Source organism: Macaca fascicularis, chromosome 7, assembly GCF_037993035.2.
Source record: "Macaca fascicularis isolate 582-1 chromosome 7, T2T-MFA8v1.1".
Lineage (NCBI taxonomy): Eukaryota > Metazoa > Chordata > Mammalia > Primates > Cercopithecidae > Macaca > Macaca fascicularis.
This window is the reverse complement of record NC_088381.1, coordinates 48473024-48491128: the sequence shown is the minus strand read 5'-3', so window position 1 is coordinate 48491128 and position 18105 is coordinate 48473024. Positions and strand designations below refer to the sequence as shown.

At 40.2% G+C, this 18105-nt stretch overlaps 1 protein-coding gene across 3 annotated transcripts in view; it reads right to left on the bottom strand.

The window, feature by feature from the left end:
* Window positions 1–18105, bottom strand: part of THSD4 (thrombospondin type 1 domain containing 4) — a 687670-nt gene that overhangs the window by 117301 nt on the left and 552264 nt on the right. For all 3 annotated transcript variants that reach the window (XM_045395681.2, XM_073996160.1, XM_015453017.3), the window contains one exon: window positions 9132–9336. In XM_045395681.2, coding sequence (XP_045251616.2) covers window positions 9132–9336 — 205 coding nt within the window. The remainder of the gene's footprint in view (window positions 1–9131; window positions 9337–18105) is intronic.

The window sequence follows — 18105 nt, the reverse complement described above, 5'->3', positions numbered from 1 at the left end:
TAAAGCAGGGAAAATATGTATTAAAATATGTATTAAATATCATGCTAGGCAATTTGTGTTTATCCTACTGAACCCTCATATGCCTCTAAGAGAGAATGCTTTTGTATCTGTCTGCCTGTCTGTCCCGTGCCCACGCACACTCAGAGGAAGCCTGCCTGACCACAGCCTGGCAGCGGGCTCTGCTCCATTTGGAGAAAAGGACTGTTGCAAAAACAGATGAAAGTAATTGTGGAGGAAAGCCACTGAATGCACCTAGAATAAGCAACTATCCATTATCTTTATAAATATAAACTGACAACTAAGGATTGATCATCAGACATTTAGAAGAAAACTAAACAAAACAAGGGCAAGTTTTAATAAAAATTCTTAAAAGCTAGTTATAGAAAGAAAAATCCTTATTTTGGTGAAAGGTATCTGTCAGAAAACCAACAGCCATAAAAAAATGGACAAAATTGTGTATACCTATGTAACAAACCTGCGCGTTCTGCACATGTACCCCAGAACTTAAAGTATAACAAAAAAAAAGATTAAAAATTTTCACTACAGAGTAACAGATAATTTAAGCAGAATTGAAATGTAAGATAAAGGCTAATATTTTGGATAGATATCACCAAAAAATGGTTATTACTAATTATGTATATGAGTTCTTAAAACCAATAAGAAAACCACAAGTGCAATTTAAAAATGTCAAAGTCATAGAGTATAAAGAACAATAAAAATTAGTGGTCAGGAAAATGCAAATAAAAAATATCTAGTAAGAATTAAGTACATTTGTAATTTTAGTTTTTTAAGGGTGTGAAGAAAGAGTTCTTTCATGTGCTTCTGGCGGGAGTGTAAATTGGTACAACGACTTTGGAGAGGAATTTTGCTTTATTTTCCAGAATTTTCAGTGTGCATTCCATTTGCCCTACAAATTCTCCTGCCAGGAGTCTATCCTACAGAACTATTTATATAAGTATGAAAAGATATACATATTAGGATATTCATGGAAGCAGTACTTGTTAGAGAACCTTTAAGTTTTCTTCTCCAAGAATTAGCTCAGTTTCTTCCAGAAATAACTTTTCCAGTTATTTATCTTGGGCATCATCTTTCATGCTATAGGCTTAAGAAAATGTCTAGTGATCCTTGGTTACCCATTCATGTTATTTCAGTTATCCATTGGCATTTAAGACAAAAGCAATGTGAAGGTTTCCTGAGAACCTTCTGCACCTTGTGAGAGTTTGTTAACAGGCTAAGTTCTACAGAGTCAGAGAGTGGGGTACCAGTCAGCAAGCTGCCCTTTCTCCAATTCCACAATGAAGACAGAAGTCTTGCAGCACCCACCTCTCATCCATGTGCTAGTTCCTTTCCGTATTTGGATGAGGAGGCAATGCCAGCATTCTGAATGTGTGCGTCTGCTGGGAGTGGGGGTGCCTGTTCCACAGACAGGTTTTTTCACTTCTTTCCCCATTTTCAGTCACATTCTCCCCTTCTCCCCTCCCTTTTACCTGCTGTCTTCCAGGCTCAGAGCCTCTTGGGGCTTCATCTCACAGGCCAGCCCCTCCTCATCCCAGACCCCCTCTGCACACCTGGGCTGTGATTTCCTCTGCTCTGTTAGTGAACATTCTCCCATCTGCTTTCTGTCTTCCAAAAACCTGTTAAAATCATTTGCTCACTGATGCCCCCACTCCAGTCTTCTTGGTGGTTTTAGGTCACATTTTTTTTTTAAAATTAAATCCCTTTAGTATCATTTTGAAGGAATCTTTGGAGAAAGGGAAGAAAAGCTCACGTGCTCAGTTTGCCATCTTGAACCAAAATTCTAAAGTATTATTTGTAATGTTAGAAAACCAGAGGCAATCTAAACATCCTTCAGTAGGGAAGTACGTAAATTAATAATGCTACATCCATTGTACAGAATACTCTGCACTAAAAAAAATTAATAACTTAGCCTTATATGTATTAATATAAAAAGACACCCATGATATGACATTAAAATAAGGACACAAATTGCAAAACGTATGTGTAGTAATATCAATTTTAGAAACTATCTATTTATTGGTACTTACAGAAAGGGCTGGAAAATACACAATGAACTGTGAACAGTGGTTATTTACTGTCAAGTAGTCTTTACACTTGAAGGCAGTAGCTCAAGTGTGAAGTTTGTATAAAGAGGGAATTTTACCTTTTTGTTCTATTTCATTTGTCTTGCTTGAAATTTTTACAGTGAACATGCAAAAAATATTAGAAATTAATTGTCATACAAATGTAAGACATCATAGTATTTAAACGTCCAATGTTTCCCGTAAAGAAAGCTGTTCAATGAATAAATTAAAGCTTGCAAATTATAGGTGATCCATAATACTTGACTTTTTTCAATGCTGACCATTATTGTTGTTTAAAACTTTTAGGAGAACATGCTTAAAAGTAAGCATACTGCCAGTTTATTTTTGAAAGCTTACAGATCTTTAAAAATTCCTTCCAAGTCTAAAACTCTATGACAGTCTAACATGTTGGCAGGTAGTACATGTCTTGTATAATCAATTTGTGCTTGGGTATGCTTTTATGTCTGATTTCTTAACTGTTGCATAATGACATTAGTAAACTGAACTGACTGAACTATGCCAAACTTTGATATTTCAGCTAAAATAATTTTACAATATCTTTTATTAAGAAAAAGGCAAGTAATACAAAATGTCAATCATTTAAATAAACATTTTTTCCCCCAAATGGCAGAGTTCAGAATAATTCACATACAAAAGGAGAATTCATAGCTTACACTAGATATAGGAGTTCTAAAGTCTTTCCCATTAAAAAAAAATTTAGGACTCTAGAACTCATGAAAGTCTATACTTTGGAGCATGTAAACAAATTCAAATGAACAGAAATTTGGAGCTCAAGTCTGCAGAGTTTCATTAGTTTACAACCTCAAATGAGATGAATAAACATCTTATCTCCTGAAATATGTGCACCATTAAATGTTATGATTTCTCTAGCTTTGCTTGGAGAAAAGAGTAAGCATTGTGGTGAGTTGGCCTCTTCCCTCAGCTCTACATAGGCCACTGCTCCTATGAGTTATGGCTGGGAAGGGGCCAGACCCAAGGCCTTCAGAATCTGAGTCTAGTAGGCTAGACCTTGATGGTCAAACTAAATTAAGCCAGAAACTCAGAGTTAAGTTTAATGTACCATCACTATAAATGTATCAGCCAATGTTTCTGGAATACATACCTCCTTTTTCTATTTAGTTTTTAAGTTTTAAATTTCAATTTTCATATCTTAACTCTATAATTACACCTTTAGTAAGTTTTAGTAAGTCTAAAGCTTTTTGAAATAAGCAAAGTATTAATAAATAATGTCCAGTGTTAAAGATCAGAAGGACACGTATGTGAAAATGCTTTGGAGATTGAAGTATTATATATGTGTGGTATGACTACTATTATGAACTAAGTGAGAAGCCTAGGGTGAGAGGAGGGACAAGATCAGGAAAAATAGGGGTACTGGATTTAATACCTGGGTGATGAAATAATCTGTACAACAAACCCCCATAACACAAGTTTAACTATGTAACAAACCTGCATTTGTACCCTTAACTTAAAAGTTAAAAAAAAGAGAATCCTAGGGATGCTCATTTAAATATTGAGGGCTTTAAAAATCATTTAAAATGAGTTGATTCAAAAAGAATAAAATACTAAGGAATACAGCTCACCAGGGAGGTAAAAGATATCTGAAACTTTAATTCAAAACACCACTCAAAGAAATCAGAGATGACATAAACAAATGGAAAAACATTCCATGCTCATGGATAGGAAGAATCAATATGATTAAAATGGCCATACTGCCTAAAGCAATTTACAGATTCAATGTTATTCCTACCAAACTCCCAATGAAATTCTTCACAGAACTAGAAAAAACTATTTTAAAATTCATATGGAACAAAAAAAGAGCCCCAAAGGCCAAGGCAATCCTAAGCAAAAAGAACAAGGCTGGAAGCATCATGTTACCTGACTTTAAACTATACTACAGGGCTACAGTAATCAAAACAGAGTGGTACTGGTACAAAAACAGACACATACACCAGTGGAACAGAATAGAGAAATAAGGCCCAGAAACAAGGCCACACACCTACCACTATCTGATCTTCAACAAAGCTGACAAAAACAAGCAATGGGGAAAGGACTCCCTCTTCAATAAATGGTGCTGGGAGAACTGGCTAGCCATATGGAGAAGATTGAAACTGGACCCCTTGCTTACACCATATATAAAAATCGACTCAAGATGGATTAAAGACTTAAATGTAAAACCCAAAACTATAAAACCCTAGAGGACAACCTAGGTAACACCATTCTGGACACAGGAACTAGCAAAGATTTCATGATGAAGATGCTAAAAGCAATTGAAACAAAAGCTAAAATTGACAAATGGGATCTAATTAAACTTAAGAGCATCTGCACAGCAAAAGAAACTATCTACACAGTAAACAGATACCCTACAGAATGAGAGAAAATATTTGCAAACTATACATCAGACAAAGGTCTCATATCCAGCATCTATAAGGAACTTTCACAAATTTACAAGAAAAAAAAAACCATTAAAAAGTGGGCAAAAGACATGAACAGAAGACATACTTTTCAAAAGATGACATATGTATGGCCAACAAGCATATGCAAAAAAGCTCAATATCACTGATCATTAGAGAAATGCAAATCAAAACCACAATGAGATACCATCTTACACCAGTCAGAATGGCTATTAATAAAAAGTCAAAAAAGAACAGATGCTGGCGAGGTCATGGAGAAAAGGGAACACTTATACACTGTTACTGGAAGTGTAAATACTTTCCAATCATGGTGGAAAGTAGTGTGGTGATTCCTCAAAGAGCTAAAAACAGAACTACCATTCAACCCAGCAATCCCTCACTGGGTATATACCCAAAGAATGTAAACCATCCTACCATAAAGACACATGCATGCATATGTTCACTGCAGCACTATTCATGATAGCAAAGACATGGAATCAACCTAAATGCCCAACAACGACAGATCAGAGAAAGAAAATGTGGTATATATATACCATGGAACCCTATGCAGTCATAGAAAAGAATAAGACAATGTCCTTTGCAGGAACATGGGTGAAGCTGGAGATCATTATACTTAGGAAACCATGTGGGAACAGAAAACCAAATACCACATGTTATCACTTACAAGTGGGAGCTAAATGATGAGAAGACATGGACACACAGAGAGAAACAACAGACACGAGGGTCTACTTGAGGGTGGGAGGAGGGAGAGGATCAGAAAAAATAACTATTGGGTACTAGGCTTAGTACCTGGAGATACAATCTGTACAAAAAATCTCTGTGACATGAGTTTACCTATATAAAAATCTGCACATGTACCCCTGAAGCTAAAATAAAAATAAAAAATAAGATTAAATGAGGTGATTAAATCATCATCTTCAGCATTAATAATACAGGTCTGCCTTTTTCATAGAAATCTATTTTCTATTGTTACTGGGGAATCTGTCATTTAAAAAAATACCAAATATTTCACAGGGAAAGTTTTATTTGCATTACAAATAACTAAAGGTAATTCTGGAAACAACAGGAAACTAAAAAAAAAAAATTGTAATCCTAGCACTTTGGGAGGCTGAGGCGGGTGGATCATGAGATCAAGAGATCGAGACCATCCTGGCTAACATGGTGAAACCCTGTCTCTACTAAAAATACAAAAAATTAGCCAGGCGTGGTGGCGGGCACCTGTAGTCCCAGCTACTCAGGAGGCTGAGGCAGGAGAGTGGCATGAACCTGGGAGGTGGAGCTTGCAGTGAGCTGAGATCGCACCACTGTACTCCAGCCTGGGCGACAGAGCAAGACTCCGTCTCAAAAACAAAAAAAGTTCTGAAATCTTGAAAGCAATGATACAAACATGAAGTGTTCATTTCCTTTATATTGCTTATTCTGCAGGCCAAACTTATGCAAATAGCTGAGTAAATTTTGTGTATCGAATCAAGTTTTATAGAAAATACTGTTTTCATAGCCAGAATTCATAAGGTAAGAAAACCAGAACCTTCATTGTTACCTAGAAAATTGTGAAGAAACCTACCACATATCTCTTTGGAAAAGGTTTCAGTGTTTGACAACGTACAATGTAAAAAATAGCTGTCAAAGAGTTCAGAACAGCTAGATATACCTGGTAATGGTTTCTATATGATCTCAAGCAATCTCATGTATATTTACTTTTAAAATATACAGACTCCACAGAGCAGGAATAGTGGGTTTGGTAAAGAGAACACCTGTGAAGAGAAAAGGGCCATAACCAATGTACACTTTAAAAGGGTGAATTTTATGGCATGTGAATTATAGATCAATTTTTTAAAAAGAGGAGAATACACAAAGCACCCCAGGTGATGTAAGTGCTATAGAAGGAATCTCTGTTCGTCACCTCTGGAATCTGCTTTCACTAGCGCCTGCTCTTTTGTTTCTGTTCTCTCTCCTTTGCACATAGGACCTCATGTAATACTGCCATGGATGCTACCAATTTCATGTGCACCCCACTGATCTCTGAGCACAGGAAGTTGAACTCGACTTTTTGAATCACCTCTCCATTTACTTTTTTCTTTTCTTTCTTTCTTTTTTTTTTTTGAGATAGTGTCTTGCTCTACTGCCCAGGCTGGAGTGCAGGGGCACGATTACAACTCACTGCAGCCTTGATCTCTTGGGCCCAAGTGATCCTCATGCCTAAGCCTCCCAAGTAGCTAGGACTATAGGCATGTGTCACCGCATCTGGCTGATTTTTAATTTTTTTTGTAGAGATGTAGTCTCACTTGATGTTACGCAGGCTGGTTGCGAACTCTTGACTTCAAGCAGTCCTCCCGCCTTGGCCTCCCATAGTGCTGGGATTACAGACACGAACCACCCTGCCTGCCCCTCACTGACTCTTGGTACTTCCATTTTCCCTCTGCCTTCCCTTCATCTATTTTAGGGAAAGAGGAAATGTTTATTCCACAATTTTGATGGAATCAAAACTGACAATCTCTCTGAGACAAAAGAAAGGGAATGAACATTTTTCAACTGCCTAATAGGTGTCAGGGGCTCTGCTGAGTCTTAAATATCTGCTATCCTATTGAATCGCATGACTACTTATAAGGTGAAGATTCTTATTCCCATACTCCAGATGAAAACAACAAGGCTTTGAGAGCTTCCTCCATTCAGACATCCAGTGGATATTCATCCAGATGTCTATTTTTTCTTCAGGGGGCACAGCTTGAAAACGCTTACAGAATAGAACTAACTATAGCCAAGGAAAATGTACTAAAAGCAACACAAAACTAATAAAAGTGGCATTATTTGCCGGTACATTTGAACACAATCACACTGCAAATCATCCCCAGAAGAACATTTCCCATTCTAGGAGGCATGATGTTTATGGAGATGTGATCTCATAGCAGTACAAAAGAAAGGAGGAAACACACAAACACCATTTTTCACTATTAAAAAGAATATACAAAGCACTCACTGGGAAACTAGGTTTTCTGCCACTATAGTGGCTCCTGGGTTTGCCAGAACAAATTGAGCAGTTTTTCTTTGATTGGGTTTGTCTCAGAGTCCCATCTGCCATCCCTTTCTCCTCCCCCCAATAAAACCAAGTTAGTTTTGGCTGCATTTGACTAGATGGGGAAGGAAGAGCTGCAGAATATGGAGCTCCTGGGTCTGGAGTTAACTTCTGGGTGATCCTGATATTTGAAAGTTGCAGACATAATAGTCTTTCAACTGCTGCAGCCATTGACTGCTGCATGGCCAGTGGCACACCAGAGGAACTCAGGTTCCGAGGCTATCCATGGATATTATCTCTTAACAGGCTACCACACCTGGAGCTAGACTGCCTGGGTCTCAACCTCACCTCCACCTCGTTATGGCATGGTGATCTTGGCAAAGTACATAATCTCTCTGTGCCTGCTTTCTTATATGTAAAATGGGGATGGGAATAGCTTCTTTTCCCTGTTGAGATAATTCAAAGATTGAATGCATGTAAAGCATTAAGAATAGTGCCTGACACATAGTTTGTGTTAGGTAGGTAAGTTCCTGTTCAATAAATAATTAAAAGATAAAAATGAATATTGCCATTCATTAAGTAGCTTAAACAAATGGCTCCCTTATATTCTTTTGTTAACTGATTTGTACATGCTTACATGTATTAGAAATTCGTAAAAAGTAATTTGTTCAAGACCAGGCGTGGTGGCTCATGCCTGTAATCCCAGCACTTTGGGAGGTCGAGGCGGGCAGACCACTTGAGGCCAGGGGTTCAAGACCAGCTTGGCCAACATGGTGAAACCCCATTTCTACTAAAAATACAAAAATTAGCTGGGCGTGGTGGTGCATGCCTGTAGTCCCAGCTATTCAGGAGGCTGAGGCAGGAGAATCACTTGAACCTGGGAGGCGGAGGCTGCAGTGAGCTGAGATCACACCACTGCACTCGAGCCTGGGTGACAGGGCGAGATTCTGTCTCAAAAAAAAAAAAGAGTAATTTGTTCCACCGGTTTGTGGTTTTTATCAGATAGAATGCAAACAGCTCAAAAGTCCAGAAGGAAGTATCAATAAAGATCTTTTTGCAAAAATGGGTTAAAAATGGCCTCTCAATATTGATATTGCCCGAAATGATTGCTGGAAGATTCCACAGCTTTTCAGAAGACACATACACTACTATGTATAGGTCTGCTGTCCCAGGCAGATGAGGCAGAAAGAGGAGAAAAATGGCTTTTGCTTTAGACCTCCAGGGAGTGAAGGCATAGACAGGATCAATTGTCCCTGGCCACCTCAAATCCCAACAGAACAAACACTGGCTGGTCTCCGCACTTTGCAAAGAGCTTCTCCCATCTTAGAGCAACAGTTTGGGCTGTTACGCTTGGGAGAAGCAAAGGCTGGTTTAAATGTATAGATATTAAATATTTATCTGCAAGAAGGACTTTTTTTTTTTAACGTTCTCCACCCAAGCTTCTCATTTCAAGGCGCAGGCCAGGCGATACACTTTGGCATTCCCCAGGGACACTGTCTGCATGCCCCAGGACTCTCGGACACTGCCGTGTCTATCTCACAGTTCTGAAGGAATACATCATCTGGCAGGGACAGATGGCTTTCTCTGGAAAAAGACCAAGCTTACCCAAATAGTTGTTGCTCTTGTACATCTCCGTGATGTTGATTTTTGTGGCTCCCTGGGGAATCTCCACGACGCGGTGGTAGCCCAGGCTGGTGAGGGCATGCTTAAACACGCCCGACACAACCTGACAGCCCGTGTTGTCTCCTCCACACACCCCACATTTGTCCACGACTTTGTCGGAGCCTAGGTAGTCATCACAGCCAATGCTCTGAAAATAGGCAGAAAACAAAAGACTCTTATAGTATGTATCAGGAGCAGGCAGGAGGAAGGAGGGGAAAAGATCTCTGGGCAAGAAACTTCTTTTCTAGCTATTTATGAAATGTATATTCTAGGAGTGGGGTGGGAGCCACAGACAGTAAACCAGATAAGTAAATAAAAAACAGAGTTTATCTGGTGGTGGTAAATGATCAGGAGAAAAATAACACTGGGGAAAAGACTAGGGAAGATGTAGGGTGCTAGAAATTTACTTAAACAGGTTGTACAGTGAAGTTGTTCTACAAATCCCCGTTGGACTCTGGGAGGGGAGAAGATGGTCTGTGCTGGAATTTTTATACAAAGAATCTCTCTTGAATCATGACAAGCACCACACCTGAAACTGGGGTTTGCCCCCAAGTCGTCTCATATATGCTACACTTAGCAAAGTATCACCAAAAGTAGTGTTCCCCGGACCAGTTTCTTAGGAAATTGAATTGTTTGGGAGCTGAAACTCTACTGGTAACTGTGGCTCTAGAGGCCTGAGAAACAGGACTTTTTCTTGTTACCCCAGAGCACTTTTTCCAGAGCAGAAGGACGAAGGTAAGCAAGAGCCAGAAACATCAACAAATGGGATCATAACCTGCTAAATCACAGAGTGCTGTTTGTGGAGCCAGTCTCATCAGTGTATAAAGGAATTCTGACTGTCCTGAATTCCCTCCCCCCACAAAAGGAACTTCCCATTACGCATTCTAGGATCTTTTTGCTTTATCTCTCCCTCCTCATTCATGTTTCCGTTGGGACCATTTTATATTGCATACAAAAATTAAACTTTGGGCCAGACGTGGTGGCTCATGTCTGTAACCTCAGCACTTTAGGTGGCTGAGGCAGGAGGACTGCTTGAGCTCAGGACTTTGAGACCAGCCTGGGCAACACAGTGAGATCTAGTCTCTACAAAAAATAAAAAATTAACCAGGTATGAGGGCACACACCTGTAGTCCCAGCTACTCAGGAGGCTGAGGTGGGAGGATCACTTGAGGCCAGGAGTATGAGGTTACAGTGAGCTATGATTGCATCATTGTACTCCAGCCTGGGCAATAGAGCAGGCCTTATTTTAAAAAACCAAAAATTAAACTTTGGAACAAAATGGAATGATCTTCACAAAATCTTTTTCCACTTCTGCAGCTTTCCACTCCTGACCTCATAGGGCTCAGGATCATATTTCCTGAATCTAACATTGGGAGTCATGTTCTGAACAAAGAATTCTGTCACTTTTCCATGAGCAGATGGAATTGAGTAGATTATGGTTTGGACAATGAAATGTTGTGAGTACAGGATTATTCACTGGGTCATGAGGATATGGAAAGATACTTGAAATCAGAATGGTATTCTAATTCTTGAGACACATGTTCTCCAAATCACAGGCTTGTCTCTTTCTTGCATTCTAACTGCAATAATTAGACCACATCTCAAAGGCAAAGTGATCAGCAACCAGTCAAAGTCCACTTTAGATTTTGTTATGCAACCCTGGGTCTCTTCATGTAGGTCCTATAGGTCAAATCCTGTGGGCAGAGTCAAATCAAAAGGTGCTCATTCCTTCCCCTCTAGCTGCATGCCTGATTGAAACCTTTCTGCAGGCACTGCCCTTCTGCATTATTGCTTCCATATTCCCAAGTGCACACTGACCCATCAATAATGACTGGCCTCTCTTCACAAATAGCGTCTCTGTAAAACATTACCTCTGACAGTAATAGGACATCATCTCAATATGTTCATCCACATCCAATTAGCCTTTCCAAATGCCATGTTTGCTATGTATTTCTCCTCCCTCAAATGCTTCTCACCCTGCCTCATGCACATTTTAGCAGAAAAAATAAGGAGTATGTTTTCCATGCATAATATCCATAGCCCCACCCCCCTTGAATTCTCTCTTGCTTTGAAACAAAAAAAAATGTCAACAGCAACAGGGGTTTTGAATAGTAGAACCCATGTTATCAAGACAAGATTCCAACTGAATCAAGGAGATGCCTCTGACTTCATCAAGGGGGAAGGTGGACAGGAGAGGTGGTCAACACCCATTGCCTGCCTTGTCTAGTCACATATCACACTCCCTCTCTTCCCAGCCTCCAGTCTGTTGCTGCTACTCCTGGACTCGACTTGTCTAGACTGAGCTCATTCTCATAGGGGTCCTTCTGTTAAAGGGAGCAATGTGTACACAGGTAGCAAAGAACACAGAATGACACAGCTGAAGTGCAAGCCTGCTGGGAGGGATAATACGAGGCTGGAGAGTTCAGCGGAATTTGTCAAGAATCTTGTTTGCCAGATTGAAGAATTAGCTTTTCATCCTATGGCATTAGCAACCCCCAGATGTCTGGAGAAGGGGAGAGCCATGCTCAGACCTGCTTTTGGGTGATAACAATGGCTACAGTGTGGAGCGGACCTCACCTAGGGTGAGGACAACGAACCATCCAGTGAGTCTCTCTCCTGTAACTAGGGTGTAGGAGATATTTCAAGAATGAATGAGAGTCGCCAAAGATGGGACAGACGTCACATTAACCACATGAATCCTCAGCCCCAGCCCAGTTAGAATGGCAGTATACAAGGAAATTACACAAGCATGGACAGCTTCAGATAACCACAGACACAGACAAAATGTCATTTCATCTTGTCAATCAGACATTATATGAAAATGCTCTGCACAATTTGATGGACCCACCCCCACCAGATTTCCTGCACGGCATGGTTGCTCTAGATCAATCTAGACATGGGAAGGAAAAGCTGTAAGAGTTTTTCCTGGTAAATGTCCAAGTAGCCTGGGGATTGGTTTCAGTGAAGCATGTGGCTGCAAAAGGATGCCAAGAACTAAAGATGACAGCCTGTTTCCCTGGAGCCATAATCAATAGCTTCCTTAGAACACATTAGGAGCACTCTTCAGTGGTCTAGTGGCTACCCAGGCCTCTAAGAGACTGAGTTCCCATGGAGTTACCAAATATCTCTCCTTTACTTCACAAAGCAAGACGGACAACTCCAGAATGAGAACTAGGCAGACAACATATATTCAAGACCTTAATATATAGCTGAGGCCAAGGGCAAACTACACACATGACAACTGTTCCTTCTCCTGCACAGGGCTATTGTGAAGATCAGATGATGTAATGAGGGACGATTTGGACTGGATGTCTAGGAGGGCATGGCTGGGGAATGACCTCTGGACTAGGATCTGAATGATACGAAAGACCTGACATGACAAGATTGAAACATGTAAAGATGTATTTCATCACTGATACTGTTGAGTGACCACACTGAAAAGGTTGCCCAGAAAATCCCAAGGTGAATCAGACACAGGTCCTGACTTTGGGAATCTGAGTCTAACAGGAGCGATCAGACATACACACAGAGAATCACAAGCTATCAGGCAATGAGGAACCCCTGCATGCTCTATGTCATGCTGGACAGGATCAAATCTCCTTTAGAAAGTCGATAATTAACAATTGGGTACATAGAGTCTGGAGGATGTTGCAATATCCCAGCCTGAATGAGGGGAATGGGGATGGTGTGAAGGGATTTGAGAGATGCTTATGATGCAAAATGAACAGGACTTTGTGACTGTCCTCATCCTCCTCCTTGCCATCTTCCTCAACATTATCATGTCTAACATTTATGGTCTTTAATATCTTCTAGGTCCTCTGAAACATACATGTTTTTCCATTTAATCCTAAAAAGCCATCTGTGAGATTGCTGAAATTTATAGGAAACTAAGACTTAGAAGAGAGGTTAGGTAATTTGCCCAAGGCTAAAATGCTAATAATAGGTAGAGCTGGGATTTAAACCCAGGCCCCAAACCAAAGCCCATGTTTTTAACCATTAGGTAAAAGTTTGGAGGTCAAAGGATCGGAGGTCATGTTGAGGGTTCTAGCTTTGTTGAAGGAGTAGTGGCAGTGACCTAGGTGCAGGGGAACAAGTTCAAAGCATGGTTACCATGAAGACTGGAGAGAGCCTGGCCTGGAAGTGACTCTGACTTTCTCCTCTTGCAGGATTATGAGGGACCAACCCCATTATGTATCTCTCTTACACTGGCTCTTTTAACATCATACTTTACACACAGTGTGGGAACACATATTCCAGCCCATCTTCCTATTGCGTTACTTTCTTATTGTTATAATGTTTTATTTTGAAATAGTGTAAGACTCAGAAGAAGTTTAAAATGAGTGCAGAGAGTTTCAGTGGTCTTTTACCCAGCTTTCCCTAATGATAATATCTTGCATAAACAAAGTACTTTGTCAAAACTTTGTATGCCATTGACAGAAGTATAATACTATTAACTTAAGGATAGGCCTTGTTTGTATCTGTCATCTTTTAGATGCACTTTTTTTGATGTTTCACGAATTATTATCACATGCATAGATTACGTGCTATGACTTTCTTTAAAGAGCTGATACTCGCCTCCAAAACTCAGCCGTATAATCATTAGGTATAATCATTAGCTGATGTCATGTATCAGGAAAAACAGTTTGTAATAATGGAAAGAATGTTGGGCTGGGAACCAGAAAACCTGGGGTGCAGTCCTGGCCCAGTCCCTGGCTTGCTGTGTGATGCTGGATTGGTCACTTGTCTTTGAGGTAGGTGCTGAAAACATTTCCACCACCATCCAGATCTTCTTCCCAAGCACAGTGTTCAGAAACGAATCTGGCCTGAATTCTGGTTTGTGTATCAGGAGGCTGATCAATTGGTCACTGACCGGGAAGACTTAGTGCTGACCTATGTTTAGACTCTTTCAGAGGCACCACTGCAGTGTCATCGGGGGGTGCTTAGGGTGGGCAAGAGAATCTGCGCTCTTGTGCTGTCTGCCGCTGATGAGTGCTGTATCTTTGGACATTCTGATGAGTTGTTCTGAACCCTGGGATTTTTTTTCTGCCTGGATAGGGATGGAGCAGCTACCCCTTAGGACTGTTGGGAAAATCAAATGAGGGAAACACAGAAGGTACTTAGCAGAATGCTGCAATATGGTGGCTTCTCAGAAAATGCTGGGTTTTGTCATCATTGTGTTCATGTATTTGATTTTGTCTGAAGTCTATTCACTTTTAAGTAAATCCCATGATCATATAACCACCTGGACCCACCCCTACTTCTGTAACACTTTCTACTACTTCTGAGTCAGAAATATTCTCTTCTTCATTTGGTGAAATTCAGAAAACTCTGAACAGCAAAGAACAAAACAAAAATGACCAAGGTTCACCATAAAGTCAAGACACCTTGCACAGCTTCTACATTCTCACTGCTCAAACAGCACCCATTGAAAAAGGCCAGAAAGAACATCTACTCTCTGATCTACCTTTATTTTATGTTTCTTGCTCATCATGTACTGCAGTTCAAAACAGATATTTCTTGCTGTTACAAAGACCAGTGGATAACCATCAGATGTCCTTTGTATTTTTTCCAGTGATTTTTGTAACACGTCGTAGGAAAATTTTACACACTGCAAGCCATCACAGGAGAAATTGCTCAAGAATTACCCCCAATTGTGTGCCAGAATTAACCTGAATGAAATTTCCTGAGGGAAATGAGCAATCTGGATGACATATTTGGAGGTGAATTTCACAGGGAGGAGGCCTCTGTCCGTCACGGCAGGGTAGGCTGGTGCCAGGCATTCAGATAGTGGAGGTCCTGATTCCCTAATGGGAAGCAGATGTGTCTGTGTGTGCTCAATAAACATATGAGACAGGGTAACCTCAACTGTTTGGCTAGATGACCCCCACAGGTAAAACAACGTGCCTTAATAATCATGCTGGTAGAACAGTATGGGAGAATATTAAAATGATTAGTAGCTGACACCAATTTACTTATATTTACAGTGAGCTAATTTGTGGAAATGCATATGGATGCCAGAATGTTTACTCATGACATTCTGTTGAAAGAAATCCTTTGCATATGATAAATATCTTCCTGTTATTACTGTTAGGAATGTAGATCAATACCACCTTCCTGGAAAGCAATTTAGCAATATAGACCGTTTGATCCAGTAAATTCTTCTTCTAGGAATTTATGCTAGGAAATAAGATATCAGGCCAACAGTTTCTGTATGAAGGGCTCATCACAGTATTATTAATAAAACATTGGAAACATCCTAAATGTTCAACATAAGGAAACAGTTAATCTATTCTGGGTGGATCTTTTTCCAGTTGTTATTTTCATTAAAATCTTCTAACACTTATGCCTATAAAACTGACCTTCAACATAGTTTAGTAAATGTTTCCTGAGCCAACCTCAACTATGTGCCAATGCAGTGGTAGGCAGCAGAGACATGAAGGTAAAACAAACAAGGTTCCTATTTACAGTCTAAATCGGGGGTCAGCAAATTGTAGCTGGTAGGCCAAATCTGTCCCACAACCTGTTTTTATAAATAAAGATTTATTAGAACACAAACACTCCCCTTTGTTTAGTTATTGTCTATGGCTGCTTTTGTGCTGCAACAGCAGGTTGAGTAGTTGCAACACAAACAGTAAAGTCTACAAAGCCTAAAGTATTTAGATTTGGCCCTTTACAGAAAAAAAATTGCCAATCCCTGGTCTAAACTGAAAGTCAGACACAATCAAATCACTTCAATATTGTTTGTAAATGTCGAGAGGGAGATGGGCAGAGTCCTGTGCAGCCAAAACCAGGCTCAGGTAGATACTTCCAAATTTACCCCTGATTGCCCTCATCCTGTATCATATACACCCACTTGATTTGTTCCAAAGTGACTCAATTGTAAAACAGAAGGCAGAGAGTTGTCTTCCACAGTAGTCTTCAACTTTTTTAAGTAGAAAAAATGTACCTCAAAAATAAAATCTCATGTGGAAGTCCAAAGCTCCACCACGTAAAATGAGAAAAGCAGAACTGCTTTGGTTGAAGGACTGTCAGGGTTTAGAAGCCCAGCTTTTCACCCTCCTGCCTGCTCTTCTTCCTCAAGGTGAGGGCTTCTCAACTCCAGCTCTACTGATGTTTTGGTCCTGAAAGGTCTTTCTTATGGGGGCTGCCTTATGCATTGTAGGATGTTTAGCAGCATCCCTGGCTTCCATCCACCAGATGCCAGGAGCATCCCTCTCAGTGTGACAAACAAAAATGTCTCCAAACATTGCCAAATGTTCCCCATGGGAACAAAATCACCCTCAGTTGAGAACCACTGCCCTTTATTCCAAAGCTCATGGGACACCTAGAAGCACATGACAGATTCCCTAGAAAGCTTTAAAATGATGGCAATTCCATAGAAGCACATGAACAGCCTTTGTAAATGTCAGAGAAGCTAATAAGCAAAGAACACTTAATTATCCAATTTCCAAAAATAGTTCCTTACTGCTATCAAACCTTCTCGCGTTCTTTAAGAATGCCTCTTGGCTTAACTTCAGTATAAGTATGATTATGTATTGCAAAGAGCACAGTACCTGGGACAGAGTAGGTGTTTAATAAGTATTTGTTGAATGAAAGAGCAGCTGGTTGAGGAATCAAAAGATCAAAGTTACGGGACCAACTTGCTCTTCAAACTGGCTCATCTCTAAGGTCCCTTCTGGTGCCAAATTTTTTTCTTTTAAAAGGAGATACAGCCCTGATATGAAGCAACCTGCCATGTTTAAAGGGAGGGAAATTTGCTTTATATACACAAAATTAAATTGGAAACAGGAATCAATGGAGATCAAATTGACAATGCCATTCATTTGAAGAGAAGAAATGGTCCATGGGATAAAAGGTATGTTGGCTTCCTAAACGAAAGCAATTGTAAAACGAGTGATCTGGTTTTAATCAAGCTTATGGCTGTCACTTTTCAGTACCTCATCCTAGTTTATAATAGGATAGCATCTTATCGAAGGACTCAGATGGAAGAAAATGTTGGCGCTCTTGTAGGATAAAACTGGGTAAGAATCAACTGCAGCTATGTTTACAAATCTGAAGAAAGGAGTCCCGAGAGGCAAACATATCATATGCTGTAAGATAATTGCCACCTCCCCCAATTCCCACTAGGGTCATCGTTCTCTGGAGGGTGGCGATATCCCAAACTCTAAAATTCTAATGCTTTACTTTCATAATTTTCCTCCTCCATGGATTGAAATGGGGGAAGGAGGAGATAGGCCTGAAATAGCTTTTGACAGTGATAATTGCTCTATTATAAAAGTAAGGTAACCATATTTTTGTATAGAATACTAGAAACCTCTAAATTTTTACTTTATTTTTAATGTATAGAGCTGTATGGTGAATTGTGTTTAAAGAGATCATAATATGTCTGACCAGATTTTATTGTAATTTTTTAGTGTCCCAGGAGGGGCTGGCAGCAGGAAAAAACCACGTGGGATGGGTCTGTTAGAAGCTGTGGTTTGGGGCTGATAAGGGGTCAAGACTAGGAAGTTCCTTGCAGAACAGAGCAGAGAGACACTGCCTACACCCCATAGGGCAGAGTTCTGGAAGCCAGGTTATCAGCAAAAAGGCAAGAGCAAGTTGGGTTGATGAACTCTGATCCAGAATGGAGGTTGCTTGCACACTGGCCTGATTTACAGGGCCTCCTGAGCGCAGACGGCCTGAGTCTACCACTGCAGGTCACAGACAGAACGCTCTCAGAGGACCGTCCCATGGCCAGAAGGCAATAATGGAGATTCACGCTGGCATCCTCGTCATTTCCTTAACGCACAGCCAAATGTGCCTGTTTGCATTTTTCTCCACAAGATGGCACCTCTAAGCCTTTGCAAGAGGGTACTTGCCTAAACAACTAGTTTAAGTAAAAGAACCAAAGATTCAACATTTAAAAAAAAGAATGACT